This window comes from Nansenia antarctica (assembly GCF_963989245.1).
Source record: "Nansenia antarctica genome assembly, chromosome: 1".
NCBI classification, from domain to species: domain Eukaryota; kingdom Metazoa; phylum Chordata; class Actinopteri; order Argentiniformes; family Microstomatidae; genus Nansenia; species Nansenia antarctica.
Genome location: NC_137674.1, coordinates 13,523,105 through 13,546,422, shown reverse-complemented (window position 1 = coordinate 13,546,422; position 23,318 = coordinate 13,523,105). Strand labels below are relative to the sequence as shown.

Here is a 23,318-nt window from a genome sequence, read left to right as displayed (position 1 = left end):
ACGACTAAAAGTTTGTTTTTGGTGGTTCTTTGGAGGTGTCGGGGCTGTGGTCGATATGAACTGAATGATATGGTGGTGTGATGAGTTTTTTTATCTTCGTTCACTAGTGTGCAGTCATGTATCAAGATGTTGATGTTGGAGAAAACTGAATACTGTAAGTGCTCAGTTTTAACATCTTTCCAAAAGAGGGCCTGAGCAAGAATACTGCACCAATGCTGCCATCTACTGGTGACGATGATGGATGCACACACTATACTACAGTTGCATTGTTAGCCAGTGTAATGGCACTATGACCCAAACTTTAAAACAAAATGATCTATATTGCAAGATGTAATTTTATTCCCTCAGCCAACCGTCATGCAAAAAGTATTTAATTGTAAAAGATTCTGGCGAGAGCCGCAACCAAAGCCATCTCCCACCACGCCGCACCAATCTCTCTTTAACACCCCCTTCCGACACCCCCCAACTCTGACCCCACCCTCACCTGTCAGTCATCCAGGGTACCCTGGTGCTGAGGAACACAGGCCTGTCAGAGAGGGACCTCCAGCAGCCCCTCAAAGAAAGACAGACCCCCCCCCCTCCCCTCCACGCAGCCCTCCTCCCTTCTCTTCCCTGCCAAAATAAGTCAGATTGAAGAAAGTCAGGGCCCTACTTTGCAGATCAGTCAGTAGATACCTGATTGTCACTCAGAGGGTCGGAGCCTAATCCTATTGTGTCCTCTACAGGATTACTCTCTGTGTTCCCTCTCTCCCTGTGGCTGCGCACGGGAGAAAGGCCAGATTAAGGGGATTAGCGTGTATCCTCCTGACTTGTCAAGCTGGGATGTAAGGAACCATTGACTTCGGATCCCTGAATGAGAGAGAGGGAGAGAGAGTGCCTAAAAAAGAGGTAATGAAAGGCGGTGAACAAGACAAATTCCTGAAAGAACAATGTGATTTGTTTGCTTTTGTTCCCTTTAACTGGGCTGAAAGGTTCAAAGGCCCCTGAGGAGAGGAAACCCGCCAAGCACAGAGAGAGAGAGAGAGAGAGAGAGAGAGAGAGAGAGAGAGAGAGAGAGAGAGAGAGAGAGAGGGAGGAAGAGAGGGAGAGAGAGGAAGAGAGGGAGAGAGGGAGGAAGAGAGGGAGAGAGAGAGAGAGAGAGAGAGAGGAAGAGAGGGAGAGAAAGAGAGGGAGAGGAAGAGAGGGAGAGAAAGAGAGAGAGGGAGAGAGAGAGAGGAAGAGTGCGAGAGAGAGAGAGAGATGAAGAGAGGAAGAGTGCGAGAGAGAGAGAGAAGAAGAGAGGAAGAGAGGGAGGGAGGGATGGGGGCGAGAGAGAGGGAGAGAGAGAGAGAAGAAGAGAGGAAGAGTGCGAGAGAGAGAGAGAAGAAGAGAGGAAGAGAGGGAGGGAGGGATGGGGGCGAGAGAGAGAGAGAGAGAGATGAAGAGTGGGAGGGAGGAAGGGGGGGATGTGGGCAAGAGAGAGAGAGAGAGAGAGAAGAGGGTGAGGGAAAGAGAGGGATAGATATGGTATAGATTCCCTCAGTTTGAGAAATAATGCCAAATTGTTTACATCAATTACATAATCTAGCTGTGTGCAAGTAATGGCAGCAGAGGCACCGAAACTAAAACTGCAAGTTGGGCATCCCCATAAGCATAATACATATTGGTATCATTCGTCCAGCTCACTGTGTTCAGGATCATCAAGATTAAATGAAATTCAAATCCTCTGCTTGGTTAATGTGGACCTCTGGGAAATGTCCAACAGAGTGTAATTGCAGGCTGCAATTCATTGAGTTCCTGCATGTTCAGATTTGACAGAGAATGCTGCCACCCAGTGGTGAGTACTGGCAAATCACGTATTAGTTGTGTGTTGGGTTATTGTGGGTCAATCATCTGGTTGCCTGGGTCTGTAACAAGTCAGTGTTCTTTGTGTGGGGGGCTGGGGGGGCTGGTTTAGGGTGTGGGGGGCTGGGGGCTGGTTTAGGGTCTGCTGAGTCAGTAGTTGAAGTGTTTGGTAGGACAGAGAGATGAAGGGCTAAACATGGTGACATGGTTATCATGTTGGGGAATTTGAAAAAGGTCAGCCTAGGCTTTTGTATAACATTATGAAATACTTTTCACACATAAATAAATCAATCAAATTGATTATGTATTTATGTGTACAATTTATTGGTTTTAGGCATAAGCCCCACAAGTTCTGCCATTTACTCAGGTCAAGAAGAATAGTGAATAAGATTGCAAAAAAAACGAACGAGATAAGAATTCCATGTAATGAATGCAGAAACATAAAAAGTAATAATAAAATGTGTTTTTTTTCTGGCATTTTCTAGAAACTGGAAGTAACGTTTGATCATATCCGGGTCCTAAGAAAGCGATCAAAGCTAGCAGCAGCAGAAAAAATGTCGAAAATGTTTAGACGGCATCCTATAACATTTTATCAAATTAAAAGTCGCACTTATTCGGCTGTATTCATCATATCGTGAGCTTAGAATGATAAGGTTCTATCTCCGTTTAGGGTAGTTCAGAGATATTGAGCGTCAAAGTTTTTACATACCATTATGTTTTATGAGATGGAACCTTTGTATTTTATGAATTACTAACTACAAAATGTCAACATTTTTAAAAACAACACCACACAGGCATTAATAAACACCTAATGGATCAGATTATGTAAAAAAAAAAAACTCAATTTTGACAAAAATGGAGATGAGCGCACGCGGTCTTTTATTTTGGTTCAAACCGGAAGCCGGAAGTCTTTCAGCGTTCTATTATATCTGACGTGATACACACGTGTGATCCAACACCAGTGGTGTTGTGATGTGACTGCTCCTCCTGAGGCTCTTCAGCTAACTATGCATCACACATGTACAAAAAGGTAACAGCACTTATTTGATCGGCTTATTTAGACACTTATTGTTCTCACGTGGCGAACTCCCTCGCCGGTAAAACTCGCTTTAGCCAGAAGGACATGGCCACCATGGCTAGCTTGGCCATCAGTCGCTAGGCTAGTTGTTGTTGTTGTTGTTGTCTACTTGCTGACTCTCTTCACAACATAATGAGCGCACCTTCTGGGAGCAGGGAGGAGGATGGCGCTCCTCCAGACCGTGTCAGCGAAGAAGTGGATGACGGTGGTGACACCACCAGTAGACAGGTAAGTGGTTGCTTAACCATGACAGCTTTAAGCTCAAGTTTTACCTAGCAACAACAGATCTGTGATGAGGTTCACACCACGCTGGCTAGTAGCATCTACGAGTAAATGGGGACAACAAATAGGGTGCTACATTAATGCCATACATACACCTTAGTCTATAGTAGTCTGTCAATAAAATCTATAAGAAGTCTATTGATAAAGTCTGTAAATCTTTACCTTTTCTTTTGACTGTTTTCCCCTGCTTTTATATTCATTCTATGCTTGTATATGTTTTTATATTCACTTTATGTTCTTATTCCTGTTGTAAAGCACTTTGAGCTGCATTTCTTGTATGAAAGGTGCTATATAAATAAAGCTTTACTTACTTACTTACGCAAGTGTTTCCCTTATGCAAGCATTTGATATGACCCTGGTCACATGTTGTAGGGGACTAGTACTAGACTTGTCAGATCAGAAGGCTTCAGTAGACAGCTTTTGGTTTAAGTGAAATGTTGCTTAGATCAGTCATAATCATTCATTAATACACCTTTTGTTTGTATGTTTTCACAGGAGTCCGAGATATGTCTCGGCAACAACGAGATAAAGAGCACCGCAGTGGTCAAGTACTCGGCTGTTCCTCCTCCCACCACCTATGCACTCCTGCAGGAGAAGACGGACCTGAAGCTGCCCCCCGCCAACTGGCTGAGAGAAGCCCCGCAGCTCGGGACAGCCGGGACTACGGTACTGGGGTCCAGCAGCAAGAGCAAACCCTTCTCTAGGTACAGCTCTGTTAGGACCACGCTCTATATACTCTCTGTCATATCTCATAGTTGTGTCTTGTTGTAAATCCACCCTGGGAGCCTTCCAAGTTGATCAAACCTAGATCTGCTTGATTTTATCATTCTCATTTGAATCCAATGAATGTTTACGCAGTCATTCTTCCCCTGCAGCTTTGGGATGGCATATGACTTCATTGATTCCATCGGGGATGGTGTTGATGTGGTGTCAGACTCAGAGGTTGGTATATTACAATTACCCAACTACTTTTGAGAAGTGAAGTGAATACATTTCTAAGAGATGCAATAATGTCATGGGAACTCCCCTCACCTCTCCCTGCCCGCTGCCACAATACATAGATAAAAATTTTGAGGTTAATCAGTATGGGTTAGAAGTTTAGATAGATAGAGGCAATGTGCAATAATTACGTCCATAATGAATAATATGAATCGCTCCATTTTTATTTCTCATGTTCAACATTTACAACCTGCATTTTCCCAATAGTCAACACAGACTGAACTGCTGTTTTCCTCCCTCCCACCCAGAACATTAAGAAGCTGTTGAAGATCCCCTACAGTAAGTCCCATGTCAGTATGGCCGTACACCGCGTGGGGAGGACTCTCCTCCTGGATGAACTGGATATCCAAGAGCTCTTCATGAGGTCCTCTCAGGTCAGAGTCCAGACAGCCATTAAAAGAACCCCCTGTGCTGATGTAGTAGTGTCGGAAAGAGTCAGTGATCTAACATGTCTGTTACTTATAAAAGAAGGTAGGAAAGATAGGAAAGAAAGAAGGACATTTCTCCGTTTTTATTGTTACATTTACATTACATTGTTGGCATTTAGCCAGACGCCTTTATCCAAAGCGTTTTACAGTGATGTATCATCATGTGTCAGGGTCGTTGTAATGTATGGAATGGAATTAGGAACGCTATCAAACACATTCCTTGCATTACAATGAGCCCATCGTCTGATTTCTGTCTCCACGAGCCTCCCCTGGTCTGTGTGACTGACCCCTGGTATGTGTGACTGACCCCTGGTCTGTGTGACTGACCCCTGGTACATGTGACTGACCCCTGGTTTGTGTGACTGACCCCTGGTACGTGTGACTGACCCCTGGTACATGTGACTGACCCCTGGTACATGTGACTGACCCCTGGTACATGTGACTGACCCCTGGTACATGTGACTGACCCCTGGTACGTGTGACTGACCCCTGGTATGTGTGACTGACCCCTGGTACGTGTGACTGACCCCTGGTACATGTGACTGACCCCTGGTACATGTGACTGACCCCTGGTATGTGTGACTGACCCCTGGTACATGTGACTGACCCCTGGTACATATGACTGACCCCTGGTACATATGACTGACCCCTGTGTGACTGACCCCTGGTCTGTGTGACTGACCCCTGTGTGACTGACCCCTGAGCTGTGTGACTGACCCCTGTGTGACTGACCCCTGGTCTGTGTGACTGACCCCTGGTACATATGACTGACCCCTGGTCTGTGTGACTGACCCCTGGTACATGTGACTGACCCCTGGTATGTGTGACTGACCCCTGGTACATGTGACTGACCCCTGGTACATATGACTGACCCCTGGTACATATGACTGACCCCTGTGTGACTGACCCCTGGTCTGCTGTCTTCTGCTTGGTCACAGACAGGAGACTGGACGTGGCTGAAGGAGTTTTACCAGAGGCTAATCGACCAAAAATGGCAAAGGAAAAAGAAGAGTAAGGAACACTGGTACCAAAAAGCAATTCTGTCAAAGTTTCTCTACTACAGGTAAGTTAAATACATGGTGGGCAGTGTGCGCAAGACTGTTATTTAGTTTCCAGAATATTGCACTAATTCATAATATAAATAAATACAACATTTTGGACACATGTTAATGTCATATTCCATGATGACATTTGCTTTACATCTGGTATACCTCATAGTTAATCCCTCTCCTCTCCTTATAATGATATCAGTATAAATGGTGATGGGGCCGCGGAGCCTGTTCCTGACAATCCTGATGAGCGGGTGGAAGAGGAGGAGTGTGGAGCGGAGGAGGAGTTCAGCCCTTCCTGGCTCGCCACCTTCACCAGCACGGCCTCCGACTCTGAAGTCTCTGAGTCCGCTACACCCAAGGAGGTAGGCTACGTCCAGCCAATGGAGACAGACTGCAGTGGGAATTGGTTAAATTGAATGCTAGCTGTTCTATCAATATTGCATTTTGGGCATTTAGCAGATGCCTTAAAGTGTGTGCGTGCGTGCGTGCGTGATGAAATGCTCTCTTATTATTATTTGTTTTGTACCTGTGTGTTCCCTCTCTCCAGGAGAGGGATCCTATGGAGAACAAGTATGCCCTGGGCCCGGTGGCCTCGGTCCCCAACAAAGAACAGAACCTCAACACGCTCTTCAACGAGGGGGAGAACAGTCAGGTACTGATCCAAACTAAGTCATGGTTTCTCACCAGCACATCAAGGATCTGTTGTAAGTCATTGCTGTTGTCCTGACTGTACTTCTACTGGTGACGGTCCGACTGCTAACTGTCTTATTGACTGTTGGTGTCCTCTGCGTTGACAGGGTATGAGGAATGACTTTGTGCGTAACATCTTGTGGACGTTTGAGGACATCCACATGTTGGTGGGTTCGAACATGCCCATATTTGGAGGAGGACGCTACCCAGCTGTCAGTCTCCGTCTCAGGTGACACTGAAACAAGCGGTACTGTGTAGGACCGCTAACACTTCCACCATTTGCTGGAACTGTGCCGAAATGTGAAAAGAGAATATCTGAGCCAGACTAGTGTGGTTTGGGTTAGCACAATATTGTGGAAAGGGTAGAAGAGTGGTTTCTTTATGTTTCTCTACAGTTATGGCATTAACATTCTTCCACAGGGGTGTTCCCCTACAACATCCAGGGAGTTATGCGAATGTGTTTTTTCTTTGGGTGATCTTTGCCTTAATGTTGTTTTGCCTCCAGAAAACAGAGTTGTCTGATTTCAAATCTGAACAGTTGCCGTATAGACCTAAAAGAAGGCAAAATGTTTCCAATACTTATAAGGTATGTGTGTATACAGTGCCCTCCATATATAACACGCTGTATAACATACACGTTCCCTCTGTTTCAGGGATAACAATAAGCCAATCAACATCCTCACGGGTATCGACTACTGGCTGGACAATCTGATGTGCAATGTTCCAGAACTCGTCATGTGCTTTCATGTCAATGGCATCGTCCAGGTAAGGCAGGGATTAAAGTTCTCCGTCGCTACGACGGATTTCCGTCAATTTTTTCCAAGTCGCAACGGATTTCCGTCAATTGGCTACCTGGTGTAATATGATTTGTAGACATACAGTCTCTTATGATATCGGTCAACAGCGGAGCTAGGGTGGGGGCGAGGGGGGCGGCCCACCATTGACGAGGGGGTTCTTGACGGCCAAGTGCCGCAACCGCAGGGCCCTGTTCACCTGTTTGTATTGTCGATTCCGCCCGTCTTAGTACCACCTCAGCAGGGCCCCCCGTCACTCTGAGGAGAGAAGATTTTACGGTCGCGACGATATTTAAAACACCTAGCCTGTCTGTTGTAGGCCTATTTCTTTCCCTCGCTGTCTTTTTGTAAAATAAAACAAAAGAGTCAAGATGAGCGTTTGAATTCAGAAGAGGTGATGATCATTAACGTACCAAATGCAATGGCAATGTAAAAAAAAAGTCAATCTTTCAGACTCGGGGAGATGATTGGCTGTCAATCTCATTCTCACTCTTATATTGTTTACTGTACGTGCGACCTGAGCGTCATTTTATTTGAGAGAACGTGATTTACGTGACCTTCAGAGTGTAACATTGCAATTACCTAAAATACCCGAGAAAGAACAGCGGAAGAACTTGGTGGCCTCATGTGTTCCACTCACAAACTTCTTCTCAACGCAACCCTCCACACCTGGCCAGTTTCCCACTAGCAGTAACGTTAGCGAAGTAAGTGGGTCTTCGGGTCGGACTCGGGAGAATGAACAGCATAGGCCTACAGCTGGCTCCGTTCATGTGGCTGTGGAAAGCGACGATGATGATAGTGATAATAGTGATGAGGATAATATATAGGAAATACCGTTTAGAACATATAGGGCACGTTCGTAAATTCGTCGATGCGCACACTGGATTCAACGTCGTCATGGAACCAAGTCATTTGATTGGACTAGAGGCAGTCACGTGGAGGCTCTGACTCTCTCAGAGCGAATTTACGAACGCGGCCGTAGCATAGATTCATATCGTTCTTCCAATGCAGGACGATTCAGACCTAACTCATTCACAAAGCTGCAACCTTGCATCTAAATAGCCGTATAGTATACTAGTATGTAATAGTAGTACAGTAGCAAAGCTGAAACTAATTCCCGTCTTTTAAATGGAATGCAGTATTTTTTCACATGCACATTATAGTGACTTAAATAACAACTAACTTCTCAGTCAAAACATGAATGAGGTAAATGGCTTGTTATGCTTGTAGAACCCAGACAGCCGGGAGAGATGCACTAGCTGCCCTCTCGTTCAGATAACGTTCTGCTAATAATTCCACTGGCATATCCATGTCCAGCTTTTAAGTTTGCAATTTTTCTGCGACGGGTCTCAGGGTATGACTTCTCAGGGTATGATTCTCTGAAAGCTGCATGCCTTGTATAATTGTAACGGCGATGATTGTATCGTTTTTCAACAGCTACCGTTTCAGTGCAGATGAGGCATACAAGTTTTGCTTTACTAAATGTTGGCAAGATGAATGCGTACTTGTCAGTCCATTCCTCAATAAAGCTGCGGTTTTCCACGTGAATTTTACGCTTCAGGTTGTTTGAGAGTGACATTTTGCATGATTGATAACTGAAAATGATTACAATGTGTAATAACAAAGTGAAGCCAAAATATCTTGATCGCCCCCTGCTGGCTGGCTGCAGTATAGGTGTCAGGAGCCTGTTAACACTGATAATAAGCCATTAATAACATACATTTTGAAAGAAAGTGAAAATATTAAACAATAATATGCTAATTATGCCTAAATAAAATAAATACATATAAGTCCGGCCCCCACAGTGTATGCTTCAAAAAATTCTGGCCCTTGGACAGATGTAGTTGGTGACCCCTGATCTAGAGCCTCCTCCTCCTCCTCCACTCCTGGAGTCAGAGCCACTTCATCATCTAGAGCCTCCTCCTCCTCCTCCTCCCCCTCCTCCACTCCTGGAGTCAAAGCTGGTCCCACAGAAGAAACCCTGAAACGGACATCAGGTGTAGCCAAGCTTCAGGCATATCACTTCACTGCCAAAAAGCAGAAAAAGTGAAAAGCACTATAGTAAGTATTACACTTATTATTATTTAATGCTGTTTTGGTCTTTTTCAGTGATCACTCACTTCAAAACAAAAACTGTGTTTGTTTGGTGTTATACTAGACAGCTGCCATCTCAAAATGTCAGTATGCATACAGTAGCATTGCATAGTCTTAACATCATATGTTTCTTTTACCTGCACAGAAACTGGCTGATTGCAGACACCAAAGACTAGAGGAACCTCTGGATGCAGAAGACGTGTGGATTAAGTGCAATACAAGACACATTCAGTTCATGTGTTTTTTTGTGTTTTTAGTTCCTTGTTCAAGTTGTAAGCTTGCTCCGTTGGCACAATGTAAATAAAAAACTTGCACTGAAAAGTTATGTAGATGGTTGATTATTTGTATGTCAGAGTCAACCCTTGCAATAAGTATCAATTTTATTTCATGAATTGAAAACAGCATTGATATCACATAAAAGCAAACTGGCAATAGAAAAGCTGTTCAAAAGAATCTTCTTCCCTTAAAACGCTAACGTTATAAAATACAAACATATAGTGGAGGTTAAAATGAGAATATGACTTGGCTTGAACACATTTTCAGTCAGGAGATTTTTTTTTGCTTTAATCCCTGAGGTAAGGGGAAGCCTGGTCAGCGATGACTTGGGATCATTTGCAGGGGAAGGAGAGGGGCTGAGTGGGGGAGGAGAGGGGCTGAGTGGGGGAGGAGAGGGGCTGAGTGGGGGAGGAGAGGGGCTGAGTGGGGGAGGAGAGGGGTTGAGTGGGGGAGGAGAGGGGTTGAGTGGGGGAGGAGAGGGGTTGAGTGGGGAAGGAGAGGGGCTGAGTGGGGGAGGAGAGGGGCTGAGTGGGGGAGGAGAGGGGTTGAGTGGGGGAGGAGAGGGGCTGAGTGGGGGAGGAGAGGGGCTGAGTGGGGGAGGAGAGGGGTTGAGTGGGGGAGGAGAGGGGCTGAGTGGGGGAGGAGAGGGGTTGAGTGGGGGAGGAGAGAGGCTGAGTGGGGGAGGAGAGGGGCTGAGTGGGGGAGGAGAGGGGCTGAGTGGGGGAGGAGAGGGGCTGAGTGGGGGAGGAGAGGGGCTGAGTGGGGGAGGAGAGGGGCTGAGTGGGGGAGGAGAGGGGCTGAGTGAGTTCGCTATTCACATTTGTGACATGGCCTACTGAAAAAGGTTGGCATGTTGACAATTCTGAAGTCGTGCAAATTAGCAAACTTGTATGACATCATTTGAAAGCTTACAATCTGCACTTTCATAATCTGGAAAACACTTACTTGAGGACTTTTTAACCAGACCCTGTCATATTTTGCAAGTTGTTTCATTGACTCTGAAGGTCATTGTGTTTACTCTTTGGGCAGAAATACGAGATGATTAAAACAGAGGACATCCCTGATCTGGAGAACTCCACCTTCTCTACCAGGGTTGTGAAGGACATCGCCCAGAATATTCTGTCCTTTCTCAAGTCAAACTGTACCAAAGAAGGCCACACCTACTGGCTCTTTAAAGGTCTGTGGCTGTGTGTGTGTGTGTGTGTGTGTCTGTGTCTGTGTGTGTTATCAGTAGGTTTTGTATTGCCATCATCATTTCTTCACTCCAACAGATGGTAGTACATGATGCAGAATGTAGGAATATGATTATAAATGGAACCTTCCACGTGTGCCTGACTCTGCCCTTCTTGTCCCTGTACTTCCTCAGCCAGCGGAAGTGACATCGTCAAGCTGTATGACCTCACCACTTTGTGTGAGGAGGCAGCGGAGGAGAAATGCCAGAACCCCTTCACCCTGCCTGTGGCTGTGCTGCTGTACAAGTAGGTGGCGCTACCATGCAATACTTAATATAATACTTGATATGATACTTTAGTCATTTCTTTTATTATTTGAGGCGAGTAGTACATTTGAATACAAAGTACACGTAATGCAGAGCAAACTAAAATATATACATCTGAAACTATCACAAAGCACATGTGGGTCATCTTTCCAAACAGTAAAGGCTATGGTAAAGTGTGTGTTTTCCCCCTGCAGAGTGGCCAGCAACATGATACTGAAAAAGAACCAAAACAGGAAACACTTTGGTACGATTCGAACTCTGCTCCTGAACTGTGTCAAACTTCTGGACCAGGAGAGACACCCCCAGGTAAACATGTTACTAGTCCAGAGTCTACTAGTCCAGAGTCTACTAGTCCAGAGTCTACTAGTCCAGAGTTTACTAGTCCAGAGTCTACTAGTCCAGAGTTTACTAGTCCAGTGTTTACTGGTAGCTGTTTTCACAATCAATTAAGTGTCACTATCATGTCAGACAGACATTTGTCAAAATAGCAGTATTACAAGAACGTCATGAAGAAATGCAGCCTCCAATGGACCTATCGCTAAGCCACGCCCCAAAATAGAAATTGTCCAATCATATCACAGCAAAAGTCACTACAGGCAGAAAACTCGGACAAACAACTCGCTAATATCTGATGGTGAAAAGCTTCCAGACTAAATATTCTTGTTATATGTCTATTACTTGCTGTGGTAAATCAGAAATCAGAATTTTGCCAACTCCTGCCATTGTAAGTCATTGAATGTCATTCAGTCAGTCACTGTCAGTGAAACGTTGTTTGTTTGGAAGGGGGCGTGGCTTAGCGATAGGTCCATTTGGATTGGGCCCTCACAGACCCCTCCTTGGTTAATGACATATAACCTGTGCCCTCACTGTAACTGTCCAGTTCCTACTGTTTAACCCTGTATTATCCCCCCCCCCCCTCATCTCTGATTGGCTCAGATCATTGCCTCGGCCCACTACATGTTGTCAGAGCTGTTCCAATTGGACGAGCCTCCTGAGGAGAAGGGAGGGGAGTCCCTACGCGCGGGCGGCTCAGAGGACAGCTACAGCGAAGAGGAGGAGGAGGAGGAGGATGAAGAGGAGGATCTTCCTGAGGACAGCGACGAGAACGGGTGTTACAGTACCGGCTCAGACGCCACAGACGACAGTAAAGCCATAGCTGTCATTAAGTCTGTGAGGGAGCTGTCTGTACCGGAGAAGTACAAGTCGACACACCAGATCAGGGTGAGTAGGCCAGACCCAGCCCAGACCCAGCCCAGACCCAGGCCAGAGGTTCTTCTTCAGCTTGAGGGACTATGCTGTGAAGACTGAAACTGGCCACTACCTAGAATTAATACAGGAGTCAGTCAAGAAGTATTTAGTATTTATATGGAACTTTCGATCTATGGGGGGATGGGGTTGGGCAGTAATACGGTATACCGCGGTATTTGGATTGGGAGTAAGACCCTGCGACATACCAGTGTCATATCCAGTGAGTGTACTTGTACATCAAGCGGCCTCACGCTACAGAAACGGGAGATAGGCTTCTGTTAAAGCTTTATTCTGGGTTTATTCTGCAAAATGTTGTTATCCTTAAACAAAGGCCTGTGTGGTCTAATGTGAAAGACATCGATGAACATACTGTCAAAATTCGAGCCAAAATATTCATATAAATAATTAAAAGTAAATGTAAATAATTAGTTCAGAGTTGTATCTTCAATTCAAGAAGTGAATGTAATCCTATGTCTGTTTCCTCTGCAGCCCAGCTACGCCTTCCCTGTTTCCCTAGACAAGGAGGAGAGGTGTCGCCACGTCCTCAGCTACGTCTTAAAGGTAGAGGCCTCCAGGATGTCTTTAAAGACGAGGCATTACTGAAAAACCTGTTGATAACTGGACAGGTAGAAAGAAGGATAGGCAGACAAACAGACAGACGAGTAGGTAGAGAATCCAACAGAAGCAGTCGTAGTCTTCAGTCCACGGTCTAATGAAGAGTGTGTGTTTGTCAGGGTCTGAAAGCGGTGGACGGCAGCATTAAGAAGGAGAGTGACCTCCCCGCGGCGGACCCCAACACCCCCATCCCTCTGAAGTACGAGGACGGGAGTAAGACCGGAGCCTGCGGCGGCGCTGAGAAGGGCATCGCTCTCCTCCTGGACAGAGGTACAACACCTCTGCTACCACGGCTGCTCTGAGCTACAGCTTATGATAGGGAATACATTGGGCATACAATATTAGTTGATTTGGCATAAGTTATTAGTTTAAGTTCACATACGGTACTGTAACTCTCATTTTCAACAACCTACGGACCTTCGGGGACAGAGCCTTCAGTGTGGTAGCTCCCACCCTTTGGAACTCTCTCCCCACAGTGATCCGCAATGCCCCTACCCTGGACACCTTCAAATCAGCCCTCAAAACGTATCTGTTCACCAAGGCCTTTAGCCCCAAGTCTAGTTTTGTCTTTTTGTTTTCTTATTTTTTTTGTTCTGACTTTCTGTCTGTAAAAATCTGTAAAGCGTCCTTGGGTTTGAGAAAGGCTCTATATTAAACCAAGTTATTATTATTATTATTATTATTATTGACCCTCCCTGCGTCTCCAGCAGGTCCGTTACAGGAGGAGCTGAAGCACGCCAGTCGTTCAGGGATGATCCCAGGGTCCTGGCAGCACCGCATGAAGCTGCAGCTGTTCCTGAAGGCCTCCAAGGCCTACTACGTCCTGTCTGACGCCGCCACCAACCTGCTCAAATACGGACGAGCCCTGCGCTACATCAAACTGGCCCTGCAGTGCCACGGTCAGTACACACATATGCACACATACACACAACTGACCCCACAGTATCTCTGCGAGTGCCCTCTTAATCACCAACCTCTTTCTCTCCACTCCACCTTCCAACGGCTAAATCAATCAATTAATCAATCAATCAAGCAAACTTTATCTTTAAGGGTCCCATATTATAAATTAAAGCAATTGGGTCAGGTTTTTGTAGGTATTTCAGAGAACATTTTCCTCTTGGCCTCACGTCACACTGGGAGTGTGTGTTTCACACTGTAAAGTACCAGTCATGTGACTCCTAAACACCTTTTGCAAAGGCCACTGTTGAAGAGACAGTGTGTTCGGTTAATTAATAAGGCAAGGCAGAAATGTGAGTAGTCTATTATAAAAATGTATTCTGACCCAATGTTCAGTTACATCCAAGGAAGGCCCAGTGAAGGATGTTGGTAGTACATGCCCTAATGTTGAACAATACAGCACTTGATACTAAGCACTCCCATTCAAGACTCACACTATCTCTCTCTTGGTCTCTTTCTCTCTCTCTCTCCAGACGCCTATTGTTCCGTGAGCAGTGCCCTGCACCCGCAGGTGCTGCCGTTCCATGGCCAGTGTCTGTCTCTCTGTGGGGACATCCAGCTGATGTTGGCCCAGAACGCCAGTAACCGAGCTGCCTACCTGGAGGAGTACAGCTACCAGACGAAAGAGGACCAGGAGATCCTCCACTGCCTGCACCGAGAGAGCAGCTGTCAGGGTCAGAGCCCACTCTTCATCATCATCATCATCATCATCATCATCATCATCATCATAATAATAACAACAACAACAATAATAACAACAACAACAACAACAACAACAACCACACCTGAACTGAATGGAATAGTCTGACAAGCTAGAAAATAAAATAAAATAAAATAACACGTGAACACTATTTAGGCCCAGATCTGTTCACAAGACAACAGTTCAGTCATCTTCATTACCATATACGTGCTACATAAGGAAACTATAACAATTAACTATACATTTAAAGGTGGAGGCCTCCACAGTGTAGAGGCCTCCACAACGATACACAATTGATTACAACTATAACTATAACTTCATTTTGGAAACTATAACAATTAATTGAACATGTGTCAACTGTTAAATCCCCCCCCTTCCCCCCCCATAGCCTTCAACATGGCCACAGACCTGGCCACGGACCCAGAGTACCAGCTGTTTGTGAGCAGTAAGTGCTACGAGGCCGCCTACGAGCTGCTGACCTCCGGGGCGCTGAAGGAGCAGGACCCGGAGCAGCTGGCCCAGGTGCTGAAGAGGCTGGGCAACATCCGCAACGAGATGGGCGTCTTCCACATGAACCAGGCGGCCGCCATGCAGACGGAGAAGGAAGGAGGTCAGTCTGGTTCGGGTGGGTCGCTTTGGAGGCCGGTGGGCAGGGTTGCCAGATGGGCTGGTTTTTGGTGGATTTAGCGTTTTTTTTTTTTTTTACTGTGGTTAGGCTGGAAATTGTCAATCCAATCTGGCAACCCTGTCAGTGGGATGGTATGGTGTAGATGGGTGTCTGACTTCTCCTACTTCTTTCCCATGATCTCCATGTTTCCCTCTCCTTCTACCCACACAGCCAACAAGTCGGTGTCTGTGGCCGAGCAGGAGATCTGGAAGAAGAGCTTCTCGTGTTTCGAGAAGGGGATGAAGGACTTTGAGGCCATCTCAGACAGCACCAACACCTCCCTGCTGCTGTGCAACACGGGGAGGCTGATGCGTATCTGCGCCCAGGCCCACTGTGCCGTCTCTGCAGACCAGAGCAGGGGAGAGTTCTCTCCTGAGGAGGCCCTCTATTACAACAAGGTACTACAATACTACTAGGGGGGTATTCCATCAACGTCGCTAAAGGACAATCCAGGCTTATTTTGATAAATCCCGTGAGATTTATTTTAAAATCCAGGCTTATTTTAAGTCTGGAGAGAAAAAAAAGCCTGGCTTGTTCTTTAGTGATGTTGATAGAATACCCCCCAGGTCATTGTTATCACTTTTTGGACTTGGAATTAATGATATACTGTATATGTTACGCTACATGTGGGAATACGGTACATGCGGGAAAACTAGGGTTAGGGTTAGGTGCTAGGGTGACTTGGTACATGCTGGCATGTCTAACCCTAACCCTAACCCTAACCCTAACCTTAACCCTAGCACCCTAGCACCTAACCCTAGTTTTCCCACATGTACCGTATTCCCACATGTACCGTAACATATACACCATATAGAATGTTATGAATACATTAAAGATTAGTCTACTGTCTTACCACTTCCCTGTGCTCGCCCTCTCTGTTCACCTTTCCTTTTCTCTGTCCCCTTGCTTTTATCTTTCCCTCGTTCCCTCCATCTCCAGGCCATTGACTACTACCTGAGGGCTATGCGGTCGCTGGGCTCTAGAGGGAGCCATTGTGCAGTGTGGGACTCCGTCACCTGGGAGCTGTCCACCACCTACTTCACCCTGGCCACTCTGCTGCAGGACTACGCTCCTCTGTCCAGGAAGGCTCAGGAACAGGTACAGGCACATGGTAACCATGGTAACGTGGAATGCGTGGGACAGCCCGACTCTGACGTCACCCTATTGAAGTTTAAGATTCAAACAGTTAAGGTTATGGTTGAGGTTGGGGTTTAGGGGAGTGTTAGGTAAGGGTTATCATTGAGGTTAGGGTATGGTTGTCCCAAGGCTCCCACTTCAACACACAACATCTACCATATGCACACATCCATAACTTTGGGTTCTGTAGGCCAAAAGAATAGCCAAACAAAAGGAGGAAAAGCCAGCACATCCAAGGGTTTTAATGAGTCTTGCTGTCACCTGAGCACATGAGCATGTGAATAGGATTAAATCCATATTTAAGTAATTTCTCCCGTGTTTTGCCAGATTGAGAGGGAGCTTTCAGTAGCCCTTATCAACGTGTGTGTGTGTGTGTGTGTGTGTGTGTGTGTGTGTGTGTCCAGATTGAGAGGGAGGTGACGGAGGCCATGTTGAAGTCTCTGAAGTACTGTGACCTGCAGACAGAGTCGGCCCGCCAGCCGCTCTACCAGTACAGAGCTGCCACCATCCACCACCGCCTGGCCTCCATGTACCACAGCTGCTTCCGCAACCAGGTAGGGCTCCACACACTCACTGACACAAACACACACACGCTGACACACACACACACTCACTGACACAAACACACACACACACGCTGACACACACACACGCTGACACACACACACACACACACACACACACTCACTGACACAAACACACACACGCTGACACACACACACACTCACTGACACAAACACACACACGCACGCTGACACACACACACACACACACACACACTCACTGACACAAACACACACACACGCTGACACACACGCTGACACACTCACACACACACACACACACGCACACGCACGCACACACACTGACACACACAAACACACACGCTGACACACACACACACGCTGACACACACACACGCTGACACACACACACGCTGACACACACACACGCTGACACACAAACACACTGACACACAGACACTTCCATACTATACCTACACCGCTATGGCACGTCTCTGTACCTTGAGTCACAGTTGAACAAGTCACAGCGATATGAGACACGCATGCCAAAGCAGCACGTCTGCAAAGCGAGGCTCTTTTGAAGCAAGTCTATCTTCCCCTGTAGTGAGTGTTGTAGAAACGTAGATGCTGAGAAATAAACACATCATATGAAATATGAATTCACAAATAATCTCAATCATCCTAAAACTGAGAATACAAGAAACCACCTAATATTGCTCAAATTAACCTGCACACATTGAAAGGTTCGGTATCGCATTTTATGCTTGTATTAAAAAAAAAAAAAATAGTGTTGACCCAATTCTTGATGTCATGCAGGTATAAGCTACTTCAAATCATTTAAATTGCAGATGAGTTATTGAGGCTTCAAGAATATAGCCTCCCATTATGAAGGATAGCTGAAGTTATTTTCAGATATCTTCCTTTTATGAAATATAGCCTATTTTGTAATCAGATTGACATTTGTAGCAGTGTGTCTCGTCTCTCTCTTGGTGCAGATTTGGGACGCATTGACCTTCATCGACTGATTATGAGACTATACTCTGTGATGTAACGCTGCCTCCTCTCCTCCTCTCCTCCTCTCTGTCTGTAGGTGGGGGATGAGCACCTGAGGAAGCAGCACCGCAGCCTGGCCGAGCTTCACTACAGCAAGGCTATCCGCCTGTTCCTCAGCCTGAAGGACGCTCCCTGTGAGCTGCTCCGCACCCTGCTGGAGAGGGTGGCCTTCGCTGAGTTCACCATGGCAGGTACGGTACTGAGTTCACCATGGCAGGTACGGTACTGAGTTCACCATGGCAGGTACGCTGCTGGACTGGAGCCTTGAGCCATATTTGATTTGATTTGATTTTTATTTGTCCCAAACACAAACATATAAAAACATAAAAAGTTTTATCCAACACAAATTCACCTCGTGCAATTTACACTAGCGTGTTTAGGAGGGGACAGGAGGAAGTTAAAACGTATCTAGTCCTGACCCCTTCTTTACAATATTACACAATTTCAAGTGTCACTTTCTAAAACTAAATACAACATAAATATCCAGATAATTAAACATAAATAAGATGTACTTCAGTCACCTTACCCACAAACTATAGAAATAGGGATATCCACATTACTTTAGAAAATGTCATGATATACTGTATGTCAATATTGTATAAGTAAATATGGTCCAAATGCACTCACATGTCCAAACCCAAAGAGTTCTTTCCAGATTGTAACCAGGTGTGCACTTCATAAATACACTGCACGTGTTGTTTTCCCAAATGATGTTAGTGACCACTGTGGGCAGGAGTGAGAAACACCACGGTTCCAAAGGACATTGAGCATTTGACTAGCTGGGCTTCCTACATGATCTTTATTACTGGGATTGGGACAGAAATTCTCTCATTCCTGGCATTGATCGAGCTTGGGCCTTTTACATGAGTCTGTTTAAGTAAAAACCTAAACACAGTAGGAGGTACAGACTTAAGTGATAATCCATCGTTTTCTAAGATATGTCTTGAGTTTATTCATCTGGTTTGGGCTGTCTCTGCATCTAGATCACAGGCAGCAGAACCTGTATGTCATCCCTCCTCTCTCTCACCCATCCTTCCTGTCAATCTCTACTGTCTCTATCCTCCTCTCTCTCTCACCCATCCTTCCTGTCAATCTCTACTGTCTCTATCCTCCTCTCTCTCTCACCCATCCTTCCTGTCAATCTCTACTGTCTCTATCCTCCTCTCTCTCACCCATCCTTCCTGTCACTCTACTGTCTCTATCCTCCTCTCTCTCTCTCTCTCTCTCTCTCTCTCTCTCTCTCTCTCTCACATCCTTCCTGTCAATCTCTACTGTCTCTATCCTCCTCTCTCTCTCTCTCTCTCTCTCACCCATCCTTCCTGTCAATCTCTACTGTCTCTATCCTCCTCTCTCTCTCTCTCATCCTTCCTGTCAATCTCTACTGTCTCTATCCTCCTCTCTCACCCATCCTTCCTGTCAATCTCTACTGTCTCTATCCTCCTCTCTCTCTCACCCATCCTTCCTGTCAATCTCTACTGTCTCTATCCTCCTCTCTCTCTCTCACCCATCCTTCCTGTCAATCTCTACTGTCTCTATCCCAGTAAAGCAGAAATGCCATAAAACCACATTTAAAAATAGTACTGTGCATAAATGGAACACACCTGACTAACGAGACACACTTGTCACGCCAATTTTCCAATACCACTGCTTCCCATTAGGGAAAAGGGGGATTATGTATACAAAGGGAATATCATTTGTAAATGGTGAAACCAATCTGGAAAAAGAAAACAAATTCAATTAATAAATCTGATGATGTGTAACCCCATAGTAATTGTTTCAAATCCAAACTGATGGAGTCAATATACTTCAAGACAATATACTTCCTCTTTCCAATTCGTATGGAGGGCACTGTAAATGTGTTGAAGAACATGTATTGATGTCTTGCGTATAGAATTAGGAATTAGAATTAGTCATGTCAAACTTAGTCAAACATGTCAGAATTAGTCATGTCAAACTCTTATATCTGGAGCGCCTCACCTTATTGACTGTGTGTGTACGTGTACGTGTACGTACATGTGTGTGTGTGTGTGTGTGTGTACGGACACTGCCCCAGGTCAGAGCAGCAGTGGTGCCAAGCTGAAGACTCTGACCGGAGCCCTGGAGGTCATGACGGAGACGCAGCACGCCTTCCAGCTCCTCCACAAACAACTGCTAGAGGACCAGAGAGGGGTACAATACAGACAGAAATATATATATATATATGTATATATATATATATATATATATACAGGATCTTATATCCCTTTAAGACAAAGACTCTACAAAATCTTTTAGCTTTGTCATATGACATACAGAATCTTCTAGAGATATATGATACATGATGATACATATATGACTCTATATGGCAGATGAGGGTGCTTTGATAGCAGCATCTTCTCTGTGAAAAGACTCGATCATCCAGTCTCGAAGCAGCCACTCTTAAACCCTCCCTCACTGTGGTTCTTATTGGTAGACTGAAGCCCAGGCAGAGTCGTCGGGCCCCCATGGTGCAGATAGCCCCTCCTCCTCAGGGCTCAACACGCAGGAAGTGCTGAAGTTGATTGGCGTGTTCGAGCCCAGCTTCTCCTTCCTGCTGCTGCAGCTGGTCAAGCTAATGACGTCCATGAAACGCAAGCCAAGGTGAGGAGATCTGTCTGCTGTTAGAAGCCAAGGTGAGGAGATCTGTCTGCTGTTAGACCAAGCCAAGGTGAGGAGATCTGTCTGCTGTTAGAAGCCAAGGTGAGGAGCTCTGTCTGCTGTTAGAAGCCAAGGTGAGGAGATCTGTCTGCTGTTAGAAGCCAAGGTGAGGAGATCTGTCTGCTGTTAGATCTGTCTGCTGTTAGATCTGTCTGCTGTTAGATCTGTCTGCTGTTAGAAGAAACAGCCTCTTTATGTGTGCCTCTGCCTTTTTAAAAGAACCATTTTAGCTTCCACCCCTAAAAGGGTTCTACATGGAACCATAAAGAGAGTGCATATTCATGTATTTCATATTATGTATGGATGAAGTAAGGTGTGTTGAGCCAATGTGACTTATCTGGTTAATTAAAAGATACATAAATGAAATAGCTAGCATGGCCTCAGACTTGTATAACTTTAGCCAATGACTTACATGTACATGAATGGTTAGCTAGACAAAAGACAGGTGTTGGCTGAAGCCCATACCATGGACACATGCAAGCAACTGTTAAATGATGCGTACAAGAACAAGATGCCGAGAAAGATGACAACTAACAGAGTCTTTATCGACAGCAATAAGGACGAGGAGCTGATGAAGACCTATAAGTCTGTGTACTCCAAGCTACTGCGGGCCGACAAGACCGGTCCGCTCCTCGGCCGCATCCAGCTCTTCCTCGACCTCCTGCAACAGCTGACCCCACACACAGGAAGTGGTAACCTCGGGACGTCGTCATGACGACAACAGAAATGACAACAGACTCTCAGGTGTTTCTTCCCTCAACAGCATCTCCCTACACCTGAATGACTCCACCAGCTTTGTGCCTTACTACCAAACTGAACTAGAATCAACCAGTCTACTAGTTTGTTTTTTTCTTCCATCGACCCCGTGACATTTTCATTTGTACATTTCACTTTATGTAAAGGGGGTCGGAAAAATTCTGAAAACATTATATATATAGTTTTGAATACTGATTTGGGGTTCAATTGTTACTTGAGCCTCTGTTGGTGTACTGTACCTGTATTTCAAGGATTTGGTCTTACAGCAGATTACAATATTACAGTATCTCTTCAGAGGCGGGTGTGTCCAGCTATAGTTTTCAAGACATCATGTAATAAAAAGGTTTGCTGTGTAAAATCAGTTTATTTATTGGACAAGTTGAGGAATGTACCGTAGGCCCTTATTCTCATTGATTTACAACATAGAAAACTATTCTGAATCTTATTGAACAGGTTGCTGTATTTATGTTGGAATGTGTGTATGTCAGCATGTTTTTCCTGACTTGAAATAAAAGGTTTTAATGCTATTTTTAACTGCTGTGTCATTTGTCTTATATCGTCACACTTCCAGTAATAGCCAGCAATGGAATACTCAGAGCTACTATGTGGCTTGTGTACAATTACATTTTAGCTGGATGAAGCTTGATACAATGTATTAACATCTCTTGATGCAGTGTTCCACTGTGCCAGGCAGTTTAGCCTATTTCAGCAAGCAGAGGTTATACACAGTACTCTGGATCTTGGCATGTCTTGTCTCTGGGTGTCTCGGTAATGCAGGGCAGGACTAAAGTGGTCACCGGGTGCTGAAATACGTCACGTAAGGCCCTGTTGCCTCTGAACTGGGTCACCCCTCCCTACTCCATGGGCCTGTACAGAACTTTCGCATAGAAATGTGCTGAGTAGAACAGGTATGAGTGGTTGTTATGTGGCCGGGTGAGTCATGTCATCTCTATAAAGTACATTCACTCTGACATGTTTTGACTTTCACCACGTTGTTCCCTCCACACCAGATGGAGCAGTAAGCCCAGACCTTTCCCCTGGATGCCCCGTTGCAGATGTCTGTATGCTTGCCTGGTTGCCACCAGATCGGGTTAGTGCTATCAGCTAAGCTTACTCCTAAGTATTACTGTTTGTTGTCAAGTTGTCTTACAGCACAAACATGCCCGGAGCGACCAGGTGATCTGTGCTCCCCTGTACCCCTAGTAAGCTGTTTGGGGCATCCATTAGGAACACTGCACCCTTACTGTGACAGACCAGGAAGAGGAAGAGCAGACGGATCAACTGGGCAGCTACATCTTCTGACCCTCACCACTACGGCTCCTAAAGACACCCGCTTTCCCCTCTACTGTGTCCCTAAGAACTTATATTGCCCCCCTTGTACTGTTTCTCAGTTTCTCCAGAAAAAAAGAAAAAAACGTTTTAGTAGAAGGCGATAGGGAGAAGGTTTTTTCTTCTTTCAGTGGCCCCGGGCCCCAACGAATGGTGGATTGCTGATTCACATGCTTAGTATTCAAATGTATTGATTGTAAGTCGCTTTGGAATAAGGCGTCTGCTAAATGCCAAAAATGTAAATGTAAATGAATGAATGAATGGTCTTTATTGTAAGATGTATTGTAAGTATTACATATTGTAAATGTAAGGTAAAGAATAGTGTTATTGTACCATCATGTCTGTATTCTGTGACAGTAGGAAAGCCATATAAAGTAACCCACCTTCCAAAATGAGACACCAATCAAACGCTGCTGTATGTTTTAACACCAGTCAAATGACTTCACTTACACCTGTAAATGGTGCCCAGTACGGGTGTAAAACTGTTTAATTAAACTAATCAATAAAATCAGCAGGTTAGAGGTGAACTGATGATAAGCACTCCTCCAACATATTTGTCGTCATTTATTAATAAAGTGCAAGTTCCAAAACAATGACATGGATGTGTTTTAGAGCTCTATAAACACAGAGGGACAGGAGAG

General features: G+C 45.3%; 1 protein-coding gene across 1 annotated transcript; it reads left to right on the top strand.

Annotated features, from left to right (window-relative positions):
- Positions 1-3,034: 3,034 nt before the first annotated feature.
- Positions 3,035-21,714, top strand: edrf1 (erythroid differentiation regulatory factor 1; the record flags this gene model as incomplete). Its single annotated transcript, XM_080530685.1, has 25 exons — positions 3,035-3,130; positions 3,680-3,888; positions 4,060-4,126; positions 4,432-4,557; positions 5,550-5,674; positions 5,863-6,025; positions 6,211-6,315; positions 6,461-6,582; positions 7,007-7,118; positions 10,547-10,698; positions 10,888-10,995; positions 11,210-11,321; positions 11,952-12,236; positions 12,753-12,824; positions 12,998-13,148; positions 13,589-13,777; positions 14,309-14,509; positions 14,924-15,160; positions 15,374-15,600; positions 16,142-16,300; positions 16,744-16,893; positions 17,954-18,107; positions 19,970-20,085; positions 20,369-20,535; positions 21,145-21,714. 25 exons carry the CDS (start codon positions 3,035-3,037, stop codon positions 21,305-21,307), a joined length of 3,768 nt encoding a protein of 1,255 aa, XP_080386811.1. The 3' UTR covers positions 21,308-21,714.
- Positions 21,715-23,318: the final 1,604 nt, after the last annotated feature.